This window comes from Tinamus guttatus, unplaced genomic scaffold (genome assembly GCF_059628265.1).
Source record: "Tinamus guttatus ecotype Peru unplaced genomic scaffold, ASM5962826v1 Tinamus_guttatus_pri_ptg000459l, whole genome shotgun sequence".
Lineage (NCBI taxonomy): Eukaryota > Metazoa > Chordata > Aves > Tinamiformes > Tinamidae > Tinamus > Tinamus guttatus.
In genome coordinates, this window is record NW_028288993.1 from 9703938 (window position 1) to 9722372 (window position 18435).

The 18435-nt window shown below is 58.3% G+C and overlaps 1 protein-coding gene across 9 annotated transcripts in view; it reads left to right on the forward strand.

Annotated features, from left to right (window-relative positions):
• NCOR2 (nuclear receptor corepressor 2) overlaps positions 1-18435 on the forward strand; it is a 155300-nt gene that overhangs the window by 14689 nt on the left and 122176 nt on the right. For all 9 annotated transcript variants that reach the window (XM_088532512.1, XM_088532511.1, XM_088532517.1 and 6 more), the window contains exons 2-4: positions 2227-2437; positions 9776-9903; positions 15793-15973. In XM_088532512.1, coding sequence (XP_088388638.1) covers positions 2333-2437; positions 9776-9903; positions 15793-15973 — 414 coding nt within the window. In that variant the 5' untranslated portion in view covers positions 2227-2332. The remainder of the gene's footprint in view (positions 1-2226; positions 2438-9775; positions 9904-15792; positions 15974-18435) is intronic.

The window sequence follows — 18435 nt, forward strand, 5'->3', positions numbered from 1 at the left end:
AGATAAAGTTGGTCAAGTTGAGCAGTATGTTTTCACCGGGGTCTTTAAAACCTTTATAAAGACAGGCAAACGGGTATTTTTGCAAGCTGCGCGGGTCTTGTTCTCACCTTTAGACACGAGCTAAGGCACAGGGTGGTTGTGGCGACTTGCCCACGTTTCTGTCCTGGCAGCGTCACGCCAAGGATCCAAGCGGGGAATCCCATTTTCCACCTCCCCAGGGTTGGCTGTGACTTGGAAGAGCAGCAGAGGTGTTGAAGGAAGGTGCCGATTGCCCTGTTTGCGGGTCAGCGGAGGAGGCCTTCGTTGGGCTGTGACCCTTGCAGAGCAGCTCCCGGCACGCAGCCGCTTCCCTGGGGTAGAGTAGGGACAGCAGGTGACAAGGACAGGGCTTTGTACAATAAATAACCCAGTGAGCAGAGGAACGGGAGCCGGGGCGGAGGTGCCGAGAGGCTTTGAACTGCAGGGAGAGGCAGGTGGGAAGGAAGCGGCGCTGGAGCCGCTGCAGCTTCGCGCGGCCGCTCTGCGCTCCTGGGGCCGCCCGGAACCTCCTGCCTTCTCCTGTTTCTAATCAGAGGCCGTAAATCTCCTCGTACCTGGCGCTGTAATGGCTAATGCAGGGCTGCGGATGAACCGGGTTTTGATGGAGGCTCCGAGCAGAGCACAGACATACTTTTCCGGTGAGACAATGTCTGTTCCTCATCAAAATCGGCTGAGAAAAGTAGGAACCGAGCAGTTCAGTCACAGAGATTTAAAGAGCCTGGCTGCGCGCGTTCTCTTTTATTTCCACTCATCTGCTCCTGTCGCTTGCCTTCTGCTCCTAAAAGGAACCAAAAAAAGGATGCAGCGACGGGCAGACCCTTCCCGAGCGCTGCTTCGGGGCCACGTCAGGCTTGACCCTCTCAGGAGCCTTCAGATCCAGCCCTGGGCTGGAGGGGTCTCTGGGGACAGCCCCGTCCCCGCGGAGTGGCGGAGCGCTCTGCTCCCCGCTGACGCCGGGGCCGTCCCGAGTGCTGGAGCGGGTTGTGGAGGCCGAGCTGGGAGCTTTTGAACCGCTTTAAAGCTTAACGTGTGGCAGCCGGCGCTGCGTTTTGAAGCTGAGTTTCTGATCTGAGGAGGAAAAGGGAAAAAAGAAAAGGAGGGAAAATAAAGCGGTCGTCGCGTGCGCCCTGGTGCAGCGGCTGTGCCAGCGCCGCGCGCTTCCTTCCAGCAGGGCCCCCGCGAGGCTCCTGCGCGGCCGCGTTGACGCCTGGGGACAGGCAGAGTGTCCGTGTGGGACCGCGTGCTGGGAGCACAGCCCCGCGCGGGAAACGCATCCCGCGGGAAGCGCGGGGGGAGCTGGGGGTGGCGCTGGAAGCTCTTGTGAGCGCCGGCGGCCGCTCCGGGCTCCCCGCGTGCGCAGGGGCTTTCCTGGCCGCGGGGACGAGGCAGCCACGGGGCTGCTGCCGGGCCGCGCTCAGCGCGTTCCCGCGTGCCGCAGAGCCGGGCCTGGGAGCCGTGGGGAGGTGTCTGTGCCTTGCTGTCTTCCTTCGGCCGCCACCGGGATTTGCTGCAGCCCGGAGCAAGTGCTTTATCAGCAAGGGCTGATCTGTGGTCTCAAGGCCGGGGAAAAACATCTTCCTCTTGTGCCTTTCCCGCCCCCTCGGTGTTCGTGCGCGCCGGCTGCGCTCTTGGGTGCCCTCGCGCTCGCAGGGACCCGCGGGACCGCGCAAGGCTGGGAGGAGCAGCATCCGCTGCGGGCCTGGCGGCAGCGGGAATTCTGCTTTGTGTAATTAAGCATTAATAGGAGGATAACGGGTAAATGGGGAATGCCTCCTAGACGGGTGGCAGTAAGAGGCTGCATGTAAGCATGGGTTCGTTGTAGTTGAAGCCCTGACGAAGTGGAGGGTTGAATTCCCCTCCAAACAAATGCCTTGGAGGGTCTATAAACATTGACAGCTTGTCCTGAGCCCGGTGGTAGCAGAGCGGGGGCCAGGCTGCTCAGGAGGAGGATTTTGGGGTGGAAATGGCAGTCTCGAGGACTCCTTGCTAGAGGGTTTCTTCCAGACATGCTCTCCTGTGACAGCAACGTTGCCTAATGAAGAACTCGGTGGCGGTGTTTCCAAGCAGAAAGCGGGGCTGTTTGGGAACAGGGAAGGTGGCCGGGTTGCGCCCGCTCTCGGAGGCTGGGGTGCTCAGCAGGACTGTGGTTGTCGAGGTTTAACCTGCCTCTCTCCTCTTTGCTTGCAGTGACGGCGTGACGTGGAGCGCGCGCACGATGCCGAGGAGCTCGCGCCTCGCCTGAGCCCGGCGCCGCAGACTGGGAAGCAGCGAAGGCGCCGTCCGCCCGCTCGCCATGTCCGGATCCGCCCAGCCCGTGACGCAGAGCTGGCGCGCGGCCGAGCCGCGCTACCCGCCCCACGCCATGTCCTACCCCGTGCAGATCGCCCGCCCGCACGCGGTAAGGCCCGCGGCGCGGCCCTCCGGCCCTGCCGCGCTCTCCTGCGGCCGCTGGGGAAAATCAGGGCGTTTCCGGGCTTGCAATACGGGATTGCACGGTTCCTCTCCCACGCAATCCCCTCCTTCCTAGTGCTTGCAGCCTCCCTCTACCTTCCCCGCTGCTTCGCGGCTCTTGCCACGGTGCTGCGGGCTGTGGGTTCTCTGTATCCGAGCGTGGAGTCCCCAGGCTTTTCCCAGCGGGAACGCAGCTGGGCGGATGCAGCAGGAGCGGGTGTTGGGAAGGGGAAGTGTGGTGAACCACTCGTGTGCCGCTGTCCCTGCGCGGGGACGGAAAGACTCGACCTTCCCGTTGTGCCGATTCAGGGGCCTCCTCTCCACTGCGGGCTCCTCGGCGCCCAGCAAGCCTGTTCCTTCCCCTGCATCTCCCAAAGCTCTCGTGTCTTCTGCAGAACCCCCCGCAGGTCATCCTGCAATCCCGGCTGGCCGTGGTGTCCCAGCGAGGGAGCAGCCTTTTCCATGCCATCTTTCCCCACGTCTTCCCCTTCCTTCCCTTTGACCAGTTCTCCTGTCTCCTGTTGGATCAGGGCACAAACGTGGCGTGGGGTAGCGATCTCGCCGAGCACCAGAGCTTGCAAGGTTAATTCACCCAGGTCCTGCCTTTCCCTTGTGTATCTGTCCTCATATCTCTGCTTGCTCATCCCCAGTGTTTGAATGGTTTAGGTTTAAGCCCTTAACAGAAAAACCTCTCCTTAGTGGAACAGCTTTAGTCAGCTCAAGCTGCTTAACCGAATCTCGTTAGGTGCAGGAGTGTGGCACGCGCGGCAGGGCTGCAAGGGTGAGAACTGCTGCCAGCCGTGGCGTGGAGCCCTCGTGTCCTGCTCCCCTCGGTGTCGCGGCAGCAGCGAGCGGGGCTGCACGGGCTGCTCCGTGGGCAACGGGACCGCGAGCTCTGCGCGCCCGCAGCCCGTCCCGCGCTCTGGCCAGCCTGAATGCTGCTTTTATTCCGCCGTGTTGATGCTGGAAGACGTTCTTGGCATTTGCCCCTGGAAGCTATTTTTACAGCCACGCGTAATCTTCCCCAGCTACGTGATCCCGTTGAGGCGCTGGATGCCCCTTGGTTCTCAGATGGGAAGCCCAAAGGCTGGTGTCTGGTGCTTGCTAAGAGCCCATGGGATGCGCTCGGGACGGCGCACGGAGCATCCCCTGGGAACACGTCAGCTCTGCAGACCCGTGGCTGGAGCTCGCCTGGTGGGGCTGCTGGGAGAGCCCAGCTGCTTTGAAGCTTCTCTGCTGTTTAGCATTAAAGTGTTATTTGCTTGCGTGGCTTGGCCGGGGCGGCTTGTCATGGGGTGTGTTTGCACAGCGAGAGCTTGTTTGGAAGAAAGCAGCGAGGCCAAAACCTACCAACACAAACACGTCTTGCATCTAGTTGGATCGAGGTCTGGTTTGCTGCGTTCCACGATACCCTTTCACAGGAAGGAGAGGGAATCATCAGCCCTCGAGCCTTGCAGGGGCTCCCGCTGCAGAACCCCTGGGTCTCGTCCCGGGTGCACGGGCAGGGCTGAGCACAGCGCAGCTGCAAAGGCTCTTGCAATATGTGTAAATATATAAAATTAACGCCGCTTCCCCCGTGACGGTTGCCGCGAGGGCAATGTGGCGCTGCAGGGATACTGAGCTCGGAAATGAGCCGTGACATTATTTTAGGCTTGGAGACGCTTCTTTATGGAAAGCGATTTCAGGGCTGGCAGCCGCCGGGTTCCCAGCTGAGGCAGGCAGGGGTGGCTGTGCTGAAGGGCAGAGCGCAGCGCGGCGACCGGGGAGGTTTTCCTCTCCCGTCTTGTAAAACCCGAGGGAGCAGCCAGCAAAACAGGGACTAGATGCGTTTCAAAGGGACAGAAGGAACTACGGCTAGGGCACGTGGCCGCTGTCCCCCAGCAGCTCTGGCAGTTCCTGCGGAGCTCGGAGGTGCAGGCGAGTATCCAGGCTGGTGGGTGATGGATTTGTGGCTGTTTCCGCTCTTGGGCGCCCGAGTTTGGGAAGCGATGGGAACAGATGGGGTCAATGCAGATGCAAGCGGGGCCGAGTGGATCGTAGAAGACAAAGTTCATCCTCAGAACGGGCCAGCCCATGCCGGGCTCTCATCCCTGCACCGTCGGCATCCGGGACCCACGGCTGTCCGAGGGGCAGCCTAGAGTCTGGTGAGTTAGAGTGGGCCTCTATTTCATTCCATTCTGTAAGTATTAAAAAAATCAATCAAAAAAACCTCTGCCAAGTATGTGTGTGTGCATACTTTGAGAAGGGAAGGAGGAAGGTTCTGGTTTGCTTGGTATTTTTTAGGTAAAACTAAAACCCAGCAGCAGCGGGTAGTTTTTTCCTAAGCACATTACGTGGTTCTCGACAGACCTAAAGGAGAAACCTTGTGCTCTCCATATTAATTAGCTGTAGTATCGGGGTGTCTGGGCGATTTGTCATGTCCAGCCTGGGAACAGAGGAATTTTGTTGAATGCTCTGTGACCTTTAGCTAAAGGTGAAAAAACACATTACTTATACGCCTAACCTTCTAATGTGTCTGGAGTTCATGCTCTCTCAAAGGAAACCTTGGCATGAAGGATATTCGTTTTCAGGCAACCTGGCGATATTTTCTGTAAACAGATCGATTTCCTTGTGCCGCGCACGTCTCCCTTTCCCTTTAAAGCCTCCTGGTGATCAATATTCCCTGGGGACAGGAGGGCTCTCCCCTCTTCCTCCTGCGTATCTGGTTGCTTCCTGCGCCCTCCTGAACCCTGCAGTTCGTGCCCTGGCGTTCCTTCCCTCCGGGAGCGACGCACATTTGGGGTGCCAGGAGGAGCGGCCGGGGCTGGGGGGAACACAAGGTGCCCCAGAGCAGGGGCCTCTTCTGCAGCTTGTGCTTTGGTGCTTGTGCCCTAAAACGCCCTCGGGACGTCGCGAAGGGCGAGGGGGACCCGGTCCTGCCCGGGGAGCTGCCGCGGCAGCAGCCGGCTCGTCCTCGTGGAACGCTCCATGTGGGAGCGCGGCGCCGGAGAGCCTGCGGAGAGGCAGCGCTGCCGTCCGCGCCAGGAGCCTGCACGGGAGCGTTAACGGTGCCAAACCCCAGCGTCGCCCGCGCTCTGCAAGGAGCTGTCCCCAAAGCCTCCCAAAACGGACAAGGAGCCTCGCCACCGGCTGCGCAGCTGAGCTGGGGGCAGTTCGTGCCGGGGATTCACTTGTGGAGCTGCTTCTGCCGGGCTGTTTTCAGGAATGACTTGAAAGGGATTGGACCCCTGTGCCTTGGATCTCTGATATGAGAACTCGAGTGATCTCTCAAGAAGCACCTTGATCCCCCGTGCAGCATTGCCTGCGATCTGAGCCCTGCAGGGTGCTGGGGAGTGTTGGCTGCCCGGCCTGGGGTGGGCAGAGCGTGGCAGGGAAGTACCAGGGCACCCCATTCCCTGCCTGGAGTCTCACCCTCTTACCAAGGGCGACTTCACTTACAGCAGTTGGTGTTGCGGGTCGTTCCTCTTAGAATACTGTGTTTATCCACGAGAGTTGTATTTCTTCAAGCCACTGCACATTTCTACGGTTGCTTTTTGCACGTGATTTGACAGGGAAGGCGCTTTTGGCTGATGTCAATATTGTAAATCCGCAGAAGGAAATGGAAATTGCTGCATACGAGGTTTGGCACCACTGCTGCTTTGGGAGGCGTGCAGCGGGTGCCCGCGCGGCTCCAGGTGCAGCAGCCTGAGCACACGTTGCAGCCGAGACGCCTTCAGGCCTGGGGGCGTTTGCTGCTCATGACTGCGATCACGACGTTCCAGTTACCGAGGAAGGCAAAACCTTTGAAAAAGTAGCTCAAAGGAAGAGCGGGAAGGAGCAGGAATGGGGTGTTAAAGGCAGCAGTGCCCAGCGGGTCGGGAAGGCTGCAGGGACGGAGCAGCCGTCGATGCCTTCCACGGAGCGGCCGCGCGCACTGCCGTCACCTCCGGGAACAAGCGGCCAAGTCAGCAGGGCCCGGGGACGCGCGGAGAGGCGGCCGGGCAGGACAATGCGGCCGTTTGTCCTTCCAGCACAAGCTGCGTCCCCGTGGGCACGATCAAAATGCGTGTGTCCAGCCAGGTTTTTACTGCCGACCTTATCTCCGGCAGCATCGCCGGCTGCGGGGGGCCCGTCGGGCGGTTTGCTTTTGTCCGAGTGTGCAGCGAGCATCTCCGTGGCCCTGGGGGCAGGTAGGATGGCCAGCTCAGAGACCTGCTTGGGCCAGTAACCGTCTCCTTTACCCTTGGACAGTGCCAGTTTGCAGAGGTTTTCCCTCTCCCTAAAGCAACGAATCATTCTGGATGGGAAATATATATATATATATATCTCAAGCTTTGGCACGGCAGGACTCCAGCCGCGGCGGCGTTTCCCTGCCAGCAAGTGCAGAACGCCTGCAAAGCAGATCCCAGGGCTGCCCCGTGCTCGTGGGGGAGCAGGAGGGAGGAGGCGAGGAGCCCGTCGTGGCGCAGGAGCTCCGTGATGTGTTTTAGGGCCAGCCCTTCCTGTCTGGCGTTGCGGAGCGCTCTTGGTTCCCTCGTGCTCCTCCCCGCAGATGTCCCCAGCTGCCTGTACCGAGCGCCCGGCTCCTGCGGGAAGCGTTTGGGTGCGGTGGATTTTGGGCGCCTGCCCGTGGCGGAAGCTTGGGAGAAGCTGCGGAGGGTTAGGCTGGTCGATGGCCAAGGGAGGTGGGTGCTTGTGCCATCAGGGCTTGCTCCGTGGCAGCGTGGATCTGCGGAAGATGGAGGCGTTTGGGAACTGGAAACGTTTGTGTCTTGGTCCTTGGGAGCTGTTGCCTCCGAGCCATGTCCCGGGAGCAACGAGGGGATTTCCCGTGGCTTCCCATGGTCGTTGCACAGGGCTGCGGTGTCCCTCATGGAACCGGCAGCTGCCTCGGGAGCTGATCCGCGTGCCCCGGGATGCAGAGGGCTCCGTGTTCGCGGCCGTTCTCGTGCTGGGGCTGCAGTGACGGTCGTCCCGCGACCGTCCTTGTCCTTTTCCCCGTTTGGCCCAGCTGGCTCCTCACTAAGCTTCAGAGATGCCGTTTGCTGGCTCCGAGGTGTCTGCTCCTGCGCTCCACGGCCCCTCTTTCCTCGGCTGGGTGCTGCTGCAGCCCGGTGTGACGCCAGGCGGATTGGGAAGGGCAGCGGGAGCGGCGCGTTCCCGGGCCTGGAAGCTGGAGAGGAGCCGGCCGCTCCGCCGCAGCCGCAGGGACCCGGCCGTCCTCTCCCGCCTGGGCGGCTTCCAGGCGTCCCTGAGCTCGGGATGGGGGAATCCGGCCGGAAAGCAGCTCTGTTAGGGCCAGCAGAAGGAGGCTGCCCACGAGCTGCCGTGGAGCCGCCGCGGCACGAGGACGTCGCCCCTGCGCTCCGGCCGAGCTCTGCCCTCGCTGTCGGAGCTGCCACGGGGCCTTTGTCCAGGGTTGTTTTTGGGGAAGCTGCTGTCCTGTTATGCGGAAGATCAGGTCTCGAAATGGAGACGTCTGTGATTGTGCTGTTGTTTTGCTTTGGTTTTGGTTAGGAAATATTCCCTCTTCCTTCTGCTGAGCAGAGGAGGTTATTTTCTGTCAGCAAGTGAAGAAGGCATTAACTTCATCCCCCTTACTGATTTTTCCAGTTATGTTTTCTTCTGCTAAAACCAAACGTTAATGCGAGCAAAGTGGAGCAGGTCGGGAAGCGTTGGGCCGTGTCTGGAAAAGCTGGAGATGGTGCTCGTTGACCATCCCGACGGGCTGCGTGAGGAGCTCCGAGCTACGGCAAGAGCTTTCTGAGGAGGGATGGAAAGGGAAAAGGCAGGACTGGAGTGAGCGCGGGCAGGGGAAAGGGGTGTTCTCAGCACACGCAGGAACCTCCTTCCAAGGACACAGCCTCCCAGACGGGTAATTCCAGTTCATTCGCCCACGGAAGGTGACGGTCCGAGTTGTGGGCCTATTGGGACATGTCCCCCGCCCTTACGGGTCTGATTTGTGTCCAGGTGTCAGGAGTGGCATCGCCCGTGACCCTGTGTGGAGGAGGTGTCTTGCAAGCTCCCCCTTATGCTCCTACAGGCCGAACAAGGCCAAGTTCAGTCAAGAAAGAGCAAAGAATAGCACTGCTCTACTGCCTGCTGTTGAGGAGGGATGAGCCTGTTTCCAAGAATTAATATCCCGTGCTATTCCAGGCACAGAGAGGACTAGCAGGCAGCAGACACCACCATTCCCCTCCTTCTCCTTTCGCTATTTGGCTCTTTTCAGCTTTTGTGCAAGCGAGGTTGAGCTTGGGGTAGGGGATGTGTTTTTCTTGGCTCCCCAGCACAGAGTGCTTCGGATTTCTCTTTTTCTTCCCGGCTTTCCAGAAAGCCACTATGCAAACATGCCGTTCTGCCCTGCGAGAGCCGGGGCCGTGGAGCTCTGACACTGCCTGCTGTTTCCTCCCCGTCCGCAGGGGATGCAGTGCAGGAGCGCGTGAGCCCAGCGCCAGCCTGGGAGAAGGGCTCTGCAGGGGAACGGCTGCGATCTAAGCTCCCAAATCCTTTATTTCTCTCTCAAATTCATCTTATTTAGGTACTTTTTCAATTACTCTATAGTATTGCGCCATATCGGTCTTCGTCACATCTGATCAAATAATTTCTGTTGCATCTCTTATAGCTAAGATCTCCTCTACCCTCACTGCATGCACTTATTATTTGATTTGCTGATTTCAGTCTTCGATTTTTTAAAGGAGTTGGAGCTTTATTATTCCAGGTGAGAACAGTTCAAAACAGGCTCCTAGGAGGCTCTTTCTAATGTAAATATCTGTCAGTGTTACCAGGGCTATTCAGTGACCGGGCTTTCTACGCCATTGCTCAAGGTCTTGGTTAATTAGATGATTAGTCGTCTTTTCTGGTCAAGTATCTATCTGCAAATAAAACATCGCAATTGAAATGTAGCTGCTGAAACGCTGCTGCTGGAAGCAGCCGTGGCACAGAGCAGGAGGGCTTCTTATTTAATTAAAGCGGGAACATACCGTACTGTACTCTCCAAGGGTCAAGGAACAAAAGGGACGTGCACATAATAAGTAGCAAACTCTCCTCGGAGGCTGCTCGAGCGCAGCCCAGGGGGGCTGTGTTTGAAGGGCCGCTGTCAAGATAACGCTGTGATTTCTCATCCCCTTCTTTTTTCCTTCTGAACGGCCGTGTTGATTATCGAGGCTGAGAGCAGCCCCGGGAGCAGCGCCCGGGCGGGCTGGGGCCGCGGGGAGCCCGTCCGCGCTTCCCGGGAGCAGCGCTGCTTCCCGGAGCCGTTGGGACTCGCCGCCCGCGTGCCGACGTGTCCCTGTGTTTGCTCCCGCAGGATGTGGCGCTCCTAGAGTACCAGCATCATTCCAGGGATTACGCGTCCCACCTGCCGCCGGGGTCCATCATGCAGCCGCAGCGGAGGAGGCCGTCCCTGCTCTCCGAGTTCCAGCCAGGCAACGAGAGGTAAAGGTCCCGTCGCCGGGTCCCCCGCGTGTCCCTAGCACCCTCGGTGCTGTGGCCAGCACTGGCACTGCACGGTGACTCCAAGGGGGCTCTGGGGCACCTCTGCTTTGTTATGTTACTGCTGCAGGTCACGCTCTGTCCCCGGGCCCGTCCTAGCTCAGTAGTGCTAATGCGAGTGACACCTTTGCCAGCTGGCCCCTTCCCTGGATCATCCATCACACTAAAGACCTTCCCCCCAGCCTCCCGTGAGGCTCCTGTGCCCGTAACTGGTGGCGCTGGCTTTCTGCAGGGTGGAAAATGATGCTGCACTGGTGGTTTAGCTCCCCTGAGCTGTTCTCACTCTTCCCTTCAGTCGTTTCCATCCTTCATCTCCACTTCCTCTTTTGCTGCTCTCTTTCCCCCCCTGCTTTCGGCGTTTCTGTTTCTCTTTCTCCATTCCTCTTGCAACTTTCTCTGGGGTTTTTGTTTTTGTTTTTCCCTGTCTGATCCTCTCTCCCGTGTGAGACTGTTGGTGTTTTGTGTGCGACCCGGGCAAGTGCCATGTGGCTAGAAATGCAGTAGCTGCATTAACCACAGGAGCTGCTGTGCTTTAAAGGCCGTCGCTCTCGCTCTCCGTTTCGTCACAAAACGCTGCTCTCTCTCCGGTTCACAGTTTCTCTTCTGCATTTGATGCTTAGTGGTTTTGGAAAAAAATAGCCTGGAAGCAAAATACGAACCTTAGAGCAGTAGATTGTCAAAAAAAGCTTTGCATAAGTCGCCTCCCTGGTCAGGCTAAGAATAAAAGCAGTGCAGAGCCACTGAGCTGTTGCTTGTGGCTGGTGAGAGATGAGTCTGTTTCTCTAAAATTGTAATTCCCTGGGGAGAGAAGGGCTGTGGGGGGCACTGGGTGCACGTGCTGTCGACCTGGTGTTTTGCTGGAAACGGGGGCAGCTCCCTCGTGTCCTGGTGCCATCGTCCCCCCTTCCTGCCGAGCGGGGTCCCCGCCTGCTTTTGTTTCAGAGCTGTGAACACCCTCCTTACGGTTGGCAAAATGGAGAACCGGGTCTGCTCTCCAGTAAAACTAAGGTTTCTGAATGTGCTATTTTAAAAACGTATCTTAGTTCCTCCAAATAACAGAAAACCAGCTTGCAAACCTTGGTGCAGGCTGCACCACAAACTGGCTCTAGGACAGTCATCCAAGCGTCTCACTCCAGCATCTCAGCACGTGTCAAACCCTCCCTGCAATGATTTTATGGCCGTTGCTAATTGCTTGAATGTGGGTAGATGCAGGCTGGGGTTGCCATGTCCAGACGCACATCCAAGCAGTTACCTTGAGTATGTCAGCACTTTTTAACTGCGGTGTTTAAGTTGAGGTGTGGTAGAAAGTGAAACTTTCTTTTTAAACAGCCTCAATTTTCCATTTCACACTTTTTCCCTGCAGCATCTGAAGAATTGAACTTTCGCAAAAAATATACTCAGTAGTAAGGCTAAAAATACCCCCTAAGTTTAGCTCAATTAGCATACTAGGTTATAGATGTATTTAAAAAACAACTAGAAGCAGTTGGGCATGTGGGGCTGCAGGATGGGGGTGTCTCTGGAATTTTTCATCCCAGTGTAATTATTAACCTTGTTCAAACCAGGTTGGGCTCTCTTGCAAACTCAGGCCCTGTTTTCCCGCAGCTCCACATCCCGGTTCTGGAAAGCTGCCCCGTGGGGGCTCTGCTTCTCCGTGCTCGGAGAATCCGCGGTGGCAGCGGGCGAGACCCGCGTGGCCGGAGCCCTCGGGGCGCCCGGGCGCTTGGCCCGGTTGGCTGCGAGCGGGAGGCCGCGGGCTGGAGCTCCCGGAGCAGGCCGGGCCGGAACGATGGGCTCTGCCGGGGGCAGGAGCGAAGCCGGGACGAAGCGGGTGGCAAAAACGGTGGCTGCAGCCGAGTCCCTTTGCAGGTCCTGCCGGGCGCATCTGCAAGTGCCTTGGCTCCGTTCCCAGCCCCGGGGCAGCTTCTCCAGCAGAGGCAGCAGCTCTCAGCGTGACGGGCACCGGAGGAGGGAGCAAGCGGTGCTGAAGAGACACTGCGTGCAAGGCAGGGACCCGCCACGGGGATGGGGAGCAGGCAGCGCGGGCTGCGTGTGGCTCTGCAGAGCGGGGATCACGGTTATTCCAGGGTTTCCAGCCTCCCTTCCCTTCTCCCGCTTCCTGACATCCAGCAGTGCCGAGGGGAGCCCTTCCACGCTCTGCAAGGAAGCAGCGTCTGGTGCCACTTGCTGCGTCTGACGCTTCCAGAATCTTGAACTTGAACCACTCGGGCCAGAGGCTGTGGGAAAGCTGGCCCCGGGTTTCCTCGCAGGGATGTGCTGCTTTCCTTGGTGGTTTTTTTGGTAGCAATCTTTCTTTTTGGGAAGGATCCACAGACTTCCCCGTAGCTTGTTCGCTTGGCGGTGCCAGCTGGAGTGCAGGAGCACATAGAAGTATTTCAGGATCTGCTGTTGGTACAAGTCGTCCCAGGAATTCTTGCAGAGGAATGTCCTGGCAGGGGGACAAGGATTAGAATTTTCTCTTCTACGTATATTTTGATCTGCAGAAGAAATGAGAATAACTGGGTTGAGTGTTCAGTGGCAGGTGCTGGTGGGACAGAGCTCCTGAGAATCAAAGCTGTTTCTTGACTCTTTCATGTGTGTGATGGAGCCAGACTCCACCGTGGTGCTAGGATGGCTCTTGGTCGCACTGGTGGAAGAGGTGGCCGTAATCCGCAGTGTGTGTGTGTGTGTGTGCACAGTCTATTCTGCCCTTCTCCAGCAGAAGATGAGTCATTATTTTCCTAGGGGATCATTTTACCAGTTCACGAGACCGTGCTCTTTCCTGAAGTCCATCTGCTTAGAAGGCACTGCGAGTTTGGAGAGCTCTCCCGCGTGGCTCCGGAGCAGGATATTTGGGGAATGCTGAGCAGCTGCTGCGTTTCTGCAGCCGTCGGGACAGCCGCGTGCAGCACGGCATGAGCGCGCGCCTGATTGCCGCGCGGATCCACCGCGATTAATCCCGCTGCCTAAGGAGCCCGGGGAGCGTGCGGAGCACCGGCGCGGCGCTCCGGCTCTTGGATATAACGTGCAGTTTTAGGTCTTAATCTGCGCCCAGCCAAATGGCACCAACTGTTGCAGAGTTAACGGCGCGGCCAAGCGGCTGTTATTTATGGCCTTTAATTAAGTTTCCGTTTGCAAAGGTGACCCTTTCCTCGGGAGCGAGCGAGTGAGGTCCCCGGTGAGCGTCACTCGCTGCGGCTTCAAATGACGTTCTGCAAGCGGGATTTTCTTTCTCCTTTCCCTCCGACAAGGGCTGGGAAGGGCGGCCGCTGGTGCATGGTTGCTCCGTGTCACATCCTGCCCCGTGAGTGCCCTTCGTGCCACCAGCATCAGGTCCATCCGCGCGGGCACAGGGACCTGCTGGAGGCGCTGGGCTTGGTGGGACGGGCTCATGTGCCCGGGTGGATGGGAGCGTGGGGAGACACAGGCTTCTCCTTGCTGGGATGGAGGGTGGAAGCTCCTGGAATAGCTCTGCCGGGTGCAGCCCTGCAGCAGTTTGAGGCAGGAAAGGGGATTTTGGGGAGCACGCAAGGGGCCTGCTGAAGTGCCCCAGGGCCCCTCCACTGCCACGAGGGTTTTGCAGTTGTTTCAAGCTTCTGGTGGTCCTGGCCGTGAGTAATTCAGGCCCTGCATGTTGGGCTCTTAAACATACCAGTGTCCAGTGCAGCAGCTGCTCCCCACCAAGCAGGAGGCACCTTGCAAGAAGCAGCCCCAGGTGACTGTCCTGCACCCTCAGCTTGTGCCACCCGAGCGCTCCTGCCCAGGCCTCTGCTCTCAGGCCCTGGCGTTTCTGTCCCCCGCCAACGCGGTGACAGAGGGAACATCAGGACGCAGTGACAGAGGGAACATCAGCTGCCCCCGGGCCGTGTCTTTGGAGCTGCCCGGTGGCAGGTTTGCTCCTGCAGACCCTCTGCTTTCTCCTTCTGACAAGTCTCAGCTGCCCGCTCGCCTGCTCTGCAGATCATGTAAAGGAGTCGCTGAAACCTCAGACAAATCTTAGCACGGGCTATAAATAATTCACTGCAGCGCTCGTGCTCGTCTCTAGTACTTGCCCTCAAAAGCGTTTTCTTGTCTGTCTGCATCTGTGGGGACTGGAGGGTTACGGGTCTTCTCAATCCTTATTTTTGGAGACAATCCCTCTCCGAACCGCCTCAGCCAGAGGAAATAAACAGTTACTCCAAGGTGATACTTCACCTCGGTTCTGCTTCCAAGGAACAGAGAGCCAGTTTTCCGCCCTGTTGTGCTTGGCCCTGTGTTGTAGGGAACGCTCTGTGTGGATGGGAGCAAAATTTAGACAAAATGTCCCCTTTCTGGGAGCTTTCCGGGAGCCCGCTGAGCGGTGCTGCTGGTGCTGAACCCTTGGCTGCAAAGGGGAGAAGGGTTTTTTGCCCTGATGCCCGGGCGAGACAGCTGGGAATTATTTAGAAAACGCAGCAAAACCCCAAACTGAATGCAACAGATTTTTTTTTCTTTTTGGCAAAGTATTTTCTCAACGTCACTGCTCTATAAAAATGCGCTGCAAAGAGCTCGCTGCAGGTGTGGATGTAAAGAGGAAAGGTGTGAAGGCCTCACGTAGGAGTGTGTTTATTTGCAGCCAAGACAGGCTGAGCGGGTTATGCTGGGCAAAGCAATCGCGGGAGCGGCTGGAAATTCCAGTGGATAAATTTAATGGAAGCTCCAGTGGATGTGGAAATGGAAATGGAATAGCACCCCATAACGTAGCAGCTGCTTTCCCCAGCACGGCGCCTGGCTCGCCGCGGCCGCCCGCGTCACGCGCAGCGCTGCCCTTGCCGGAATACGCGGCTCACGTTGCGCCGCCGACAACTGCGGAGCTCTCAGAGCTGTCCTGGGTCAATTAGCAGCTTCTCCCTAATAGGGCCTTTAAAAATAAATGACTATGTCGGCGTTTTAATTGCCGCGGTGCAGCACTGCCTTGGGTGTTGGAATATTTTAGCACCTGCCCTGCTCAACAGTTGCTGGTTGTTGCTCAGTTTTGCAGCGGAGCCGGAGCTGCGGGAGACGCTGGAGGTGCCTGCGGATCGTTCCCCTTCCAGCCTCCCCTCCCAGCCCTGCGTGAGGGTTAACGCCAGTGATCCCAGGAGGCCGACAGGGCCCGACCCTGCACGGGACCTCCCCGTCTTTGGGCTGCCTCCCTTCTCTCTGTTGCGCCGCGCAGCTCAGAGGCCCTTTGGTTGGTTTGGGTTTGGTATCTGGGGGGATTCTCACACCGTGCGGCTTGGGAGGGCTTGGACAAGCTTGTTCAGGGTGGGAAGCAGGGAAAAAAACCCCGTGCTTTTCTCCAAGCTTGGACTGTCCTGTGCATGTGTTTTTAAGAGGAACAGCTGCCCGAGGTGTTAAAAACACACCCTTGGAGCGGCTGCAGCAGAGCTTGATCCTCCAGCACAGTAAAAGGTTCAACGTGTTTTGTAGGATCCCTTTACAATTCCCTCAGGAGACTCCTGGTAGGAAACACCCAGCCACAAAATAAGTTTTGTGCTCGTTTTTAAGAACAACCCCCCAGCTGCATTGTATGGGCAGGTGCAGGATGTTAGAACCCGATGGGAGCAGAGGCCGTCCCGGGACCGAGTGTCCCTCTGACCCACCAGGTCGGGGAGCTGCCGGTGGCCGGGGTGGCAGCTCTTCCCCATCTCGTGCCAATAAATCCCGTCTCTGCAGCCTCAGAGGAGCGTTCGCCCTCGGTGCCTCCCCCTGGGGAACGGGCAGGATCGGAGACCTCCGTCCCGCTCGCCGGGTTTGCAGCGTTTTGAGCAGCCCTAGCGCAGAGGAGGGCAGAGCTGGGCCGCCCGCGTTAACGTCTCCTTCCTGTGTGCGCAGGTCGCAGGAGCTGCACCTGCGGAGCGAGGCGCACTCCTACCTGTCCGACCTGGCCAAGCCGGCCGACCTGGAGTTCATGGAGACGAAGAGGCCGCGCCTGGAGCTGCTGCCGGACCCGCTGCTGCGGCACTCGCCGCTCCTGAGCCAGAGCCAGCAGGGCGGCACCGAGGAGCTCGCAAAGGTAACGGGGGAGGTTTGGGGGTCCCCTTGGCACGGGGGACATGCGTGTGGCTTGTGGTTCCCGCTGCACGGAACCACGTGCTTTGGGGTGTTGGAAGGTGTCCATGCGTACAGGTGACCTCCTGGTGGCTCTGCAGTGTCATCTTCCCCAGGAAAAGCTCCCTTGTCTTAGTCCTGCTTAACAAAGCAAATGGCTTAGCTGGAAGCGTCCCCTTTTCTCATGTGGTGTGATGGAAGCGTCCCCTGTGCTCACGTGCCTGTGTGTGTGGGTTTCCTGCATGGGTAGGTCGTGTGCGGCTTCCCCTCGAGTTTGGGAATAGTTCTGGTTGTCAGGAAAGTCCTGCTGGACAAACAGGCTGGGGACAGCTGGGAGCACAGGGGGTTAATGCAGCTGCAGGTTGGGCTTCAGAGCCCTCCAGACATCTCTGCAGTGAGCAGCAAGTTGGCAGCCATCCCCAGGGGCAAGGGGGTGTTTTGCTCTCTTGCTGTGGGAGCTGGTTTGCAATCACGCGGGGACAAGGACACGCTCTTGCTCGGGAGTGCCAGGACATTCTGGCTTCTCTTCTAGTGGTACTTGTGGTTCTTGTATGAGATTGTGCTAACCCGCCCTCGGCGAGAAGGATATTTAGCTTTAAGTGGGGTAAAGCAAGAGTCATTCAGTTTTCAAGAGGCGAGTGGCTGGATTTCCTGGAGAAAAGGGCTGCGGTGATTGCGGATTGCGGATGGCCAGTGCCTGCCTGGTTAGTGAGCTGGCTCGGGAAGGGACAGAGCAGCTCGCTGCAAAGAACCAAACCTGGAGACGGTGAGAAATGCAGCGGATGTGTCGTGTCTCTCTCCTTTAGCTCTTGCTAGTGTTGCCCTGGAAAAGATGCTGCCCTAGGTGCTGTGGCCCATTCCTGTTCCCTTCTTTGCTGCTCCCTACAAGTTTCATCTCGAAGGTGACACCGTGGCCAGCCTGGAGGCTGCTTTCCCTGACACCGAGGGCAGCCTCTGAACCAGGGCAGAGCGTTCCAGAGCCTCCGGCTTGGGTTGCTCATGGCAGGAAATAAACTGTTGGCCATATAACAAGCCCCAAAAAGCTCTCTCCAAAGAGCGTGAGGAAACCAGGGCAGCTTTTCTGTCTGCGCGTTGTTTCCATCATCACTCCTGCTCTGCCTCTCGCCAGAAAACTGTGTAGTGTCTCAGCTATTTGTTCCTAATAGGCGAGGGCACTCTGGAGGCATTAGCTGCTGAGTTAGGGCCTGCATTTGCTTCTTGGTCTGTGACACATTTCCAAGAATTGCGTGCATTTTATGGGGCTTAAAACATTTGTTAATGAAAGAGAGAGAAAGCTGAGAGATGCAATTCAGCGGGACAAGATTATGCTTTTAGTGGAGCCATTTGTAATTTCAGAGTCTGGAAAGAAGGAAAAAAAAAATGCTGTCCCTGACTGGTGGGAACCTAAGTGGGGAACTGGTTGCGTGGAAGCAGCTGGGCCGTTTGCAGAGCGTGACGGACCGCGGCGGGAGCCGGGCTCGGAGCTCCGTTCCTTGGGAACGGGACCAGCATTCTTCCCGGCGGGAGGCGGGTGTTGATGTGTCTCTGCAGCCTTGGAAGCGGGATTAATAGCAGGCTCTCTGGGTTTCTCCTTGAGCAGGCGCTCTCAACCAAGTCTATAAACTGCTGCGGGCCTTGAGGTCAGGGCGAAGCGCTGGCAGCTGATGTGTGCGGCTCAGCCTCTGCCTTTGAAGGGCCTCTTGTGGGTGTGATGGCCCGAAGGAAACCTTGAGAAGTGGCACTGGTCTCTTGGCCCCGAGATCCAGACACGTGTGAATTTGGGCCGTTTACATGTGTAAAACCACCAAGTTTGTGTCTGCACCGAGGAGCTGAGCGCGACGTCTGGCTCTGCTGGTGTAAATGCACGTCTCGAAGAGCTGCTAAAGGCCTTCCTGGGAGCTCTGTGCCCGTCGCCAGCCCTCGTGCGTGGCGGGGGTGACCTCCTGCAGCGACGCGTCCAGAGCCGTCTCCTCCCGCTCGCTGGTTCCCGTTCAGCTCCGTCCCCGCCATGCTCGCTGTCACTTCTGCTCCAGCGGCGCCTTTGCTTTGGCATCCTGCTGCTCTCCAAGGTTATCCCGGTTCTCCCGGGTGGAGCGGGACGGGCGCGCTGTTCCCGGAGCCGCGCGGTGCTCCGGCAGGGCCGCCCCGGGAGAGCCGCGCGCTGCGGGACGCGCCGGCCCTCGCTTCGCCGCGGGGTCATCCCTTGCCCTGCTCCATGCTGCCGCGGGCCGTTCTTGTTGAGCAGCTCCGCGGCCCTTCACGAGGCTCCGCACATCCTGCACCTTAGACCAATTCTCACACAGCCAGGAGCTCCCAAGCTCCACAATAAAAGTACTGGGTGTTGCTTCCTGCAGCCCGGCTGTCCCAGGTGGGACAAGTAACGGATGCTGCTTTGGCCACCGCAAACGAGATGCAGATCAGGTCTGT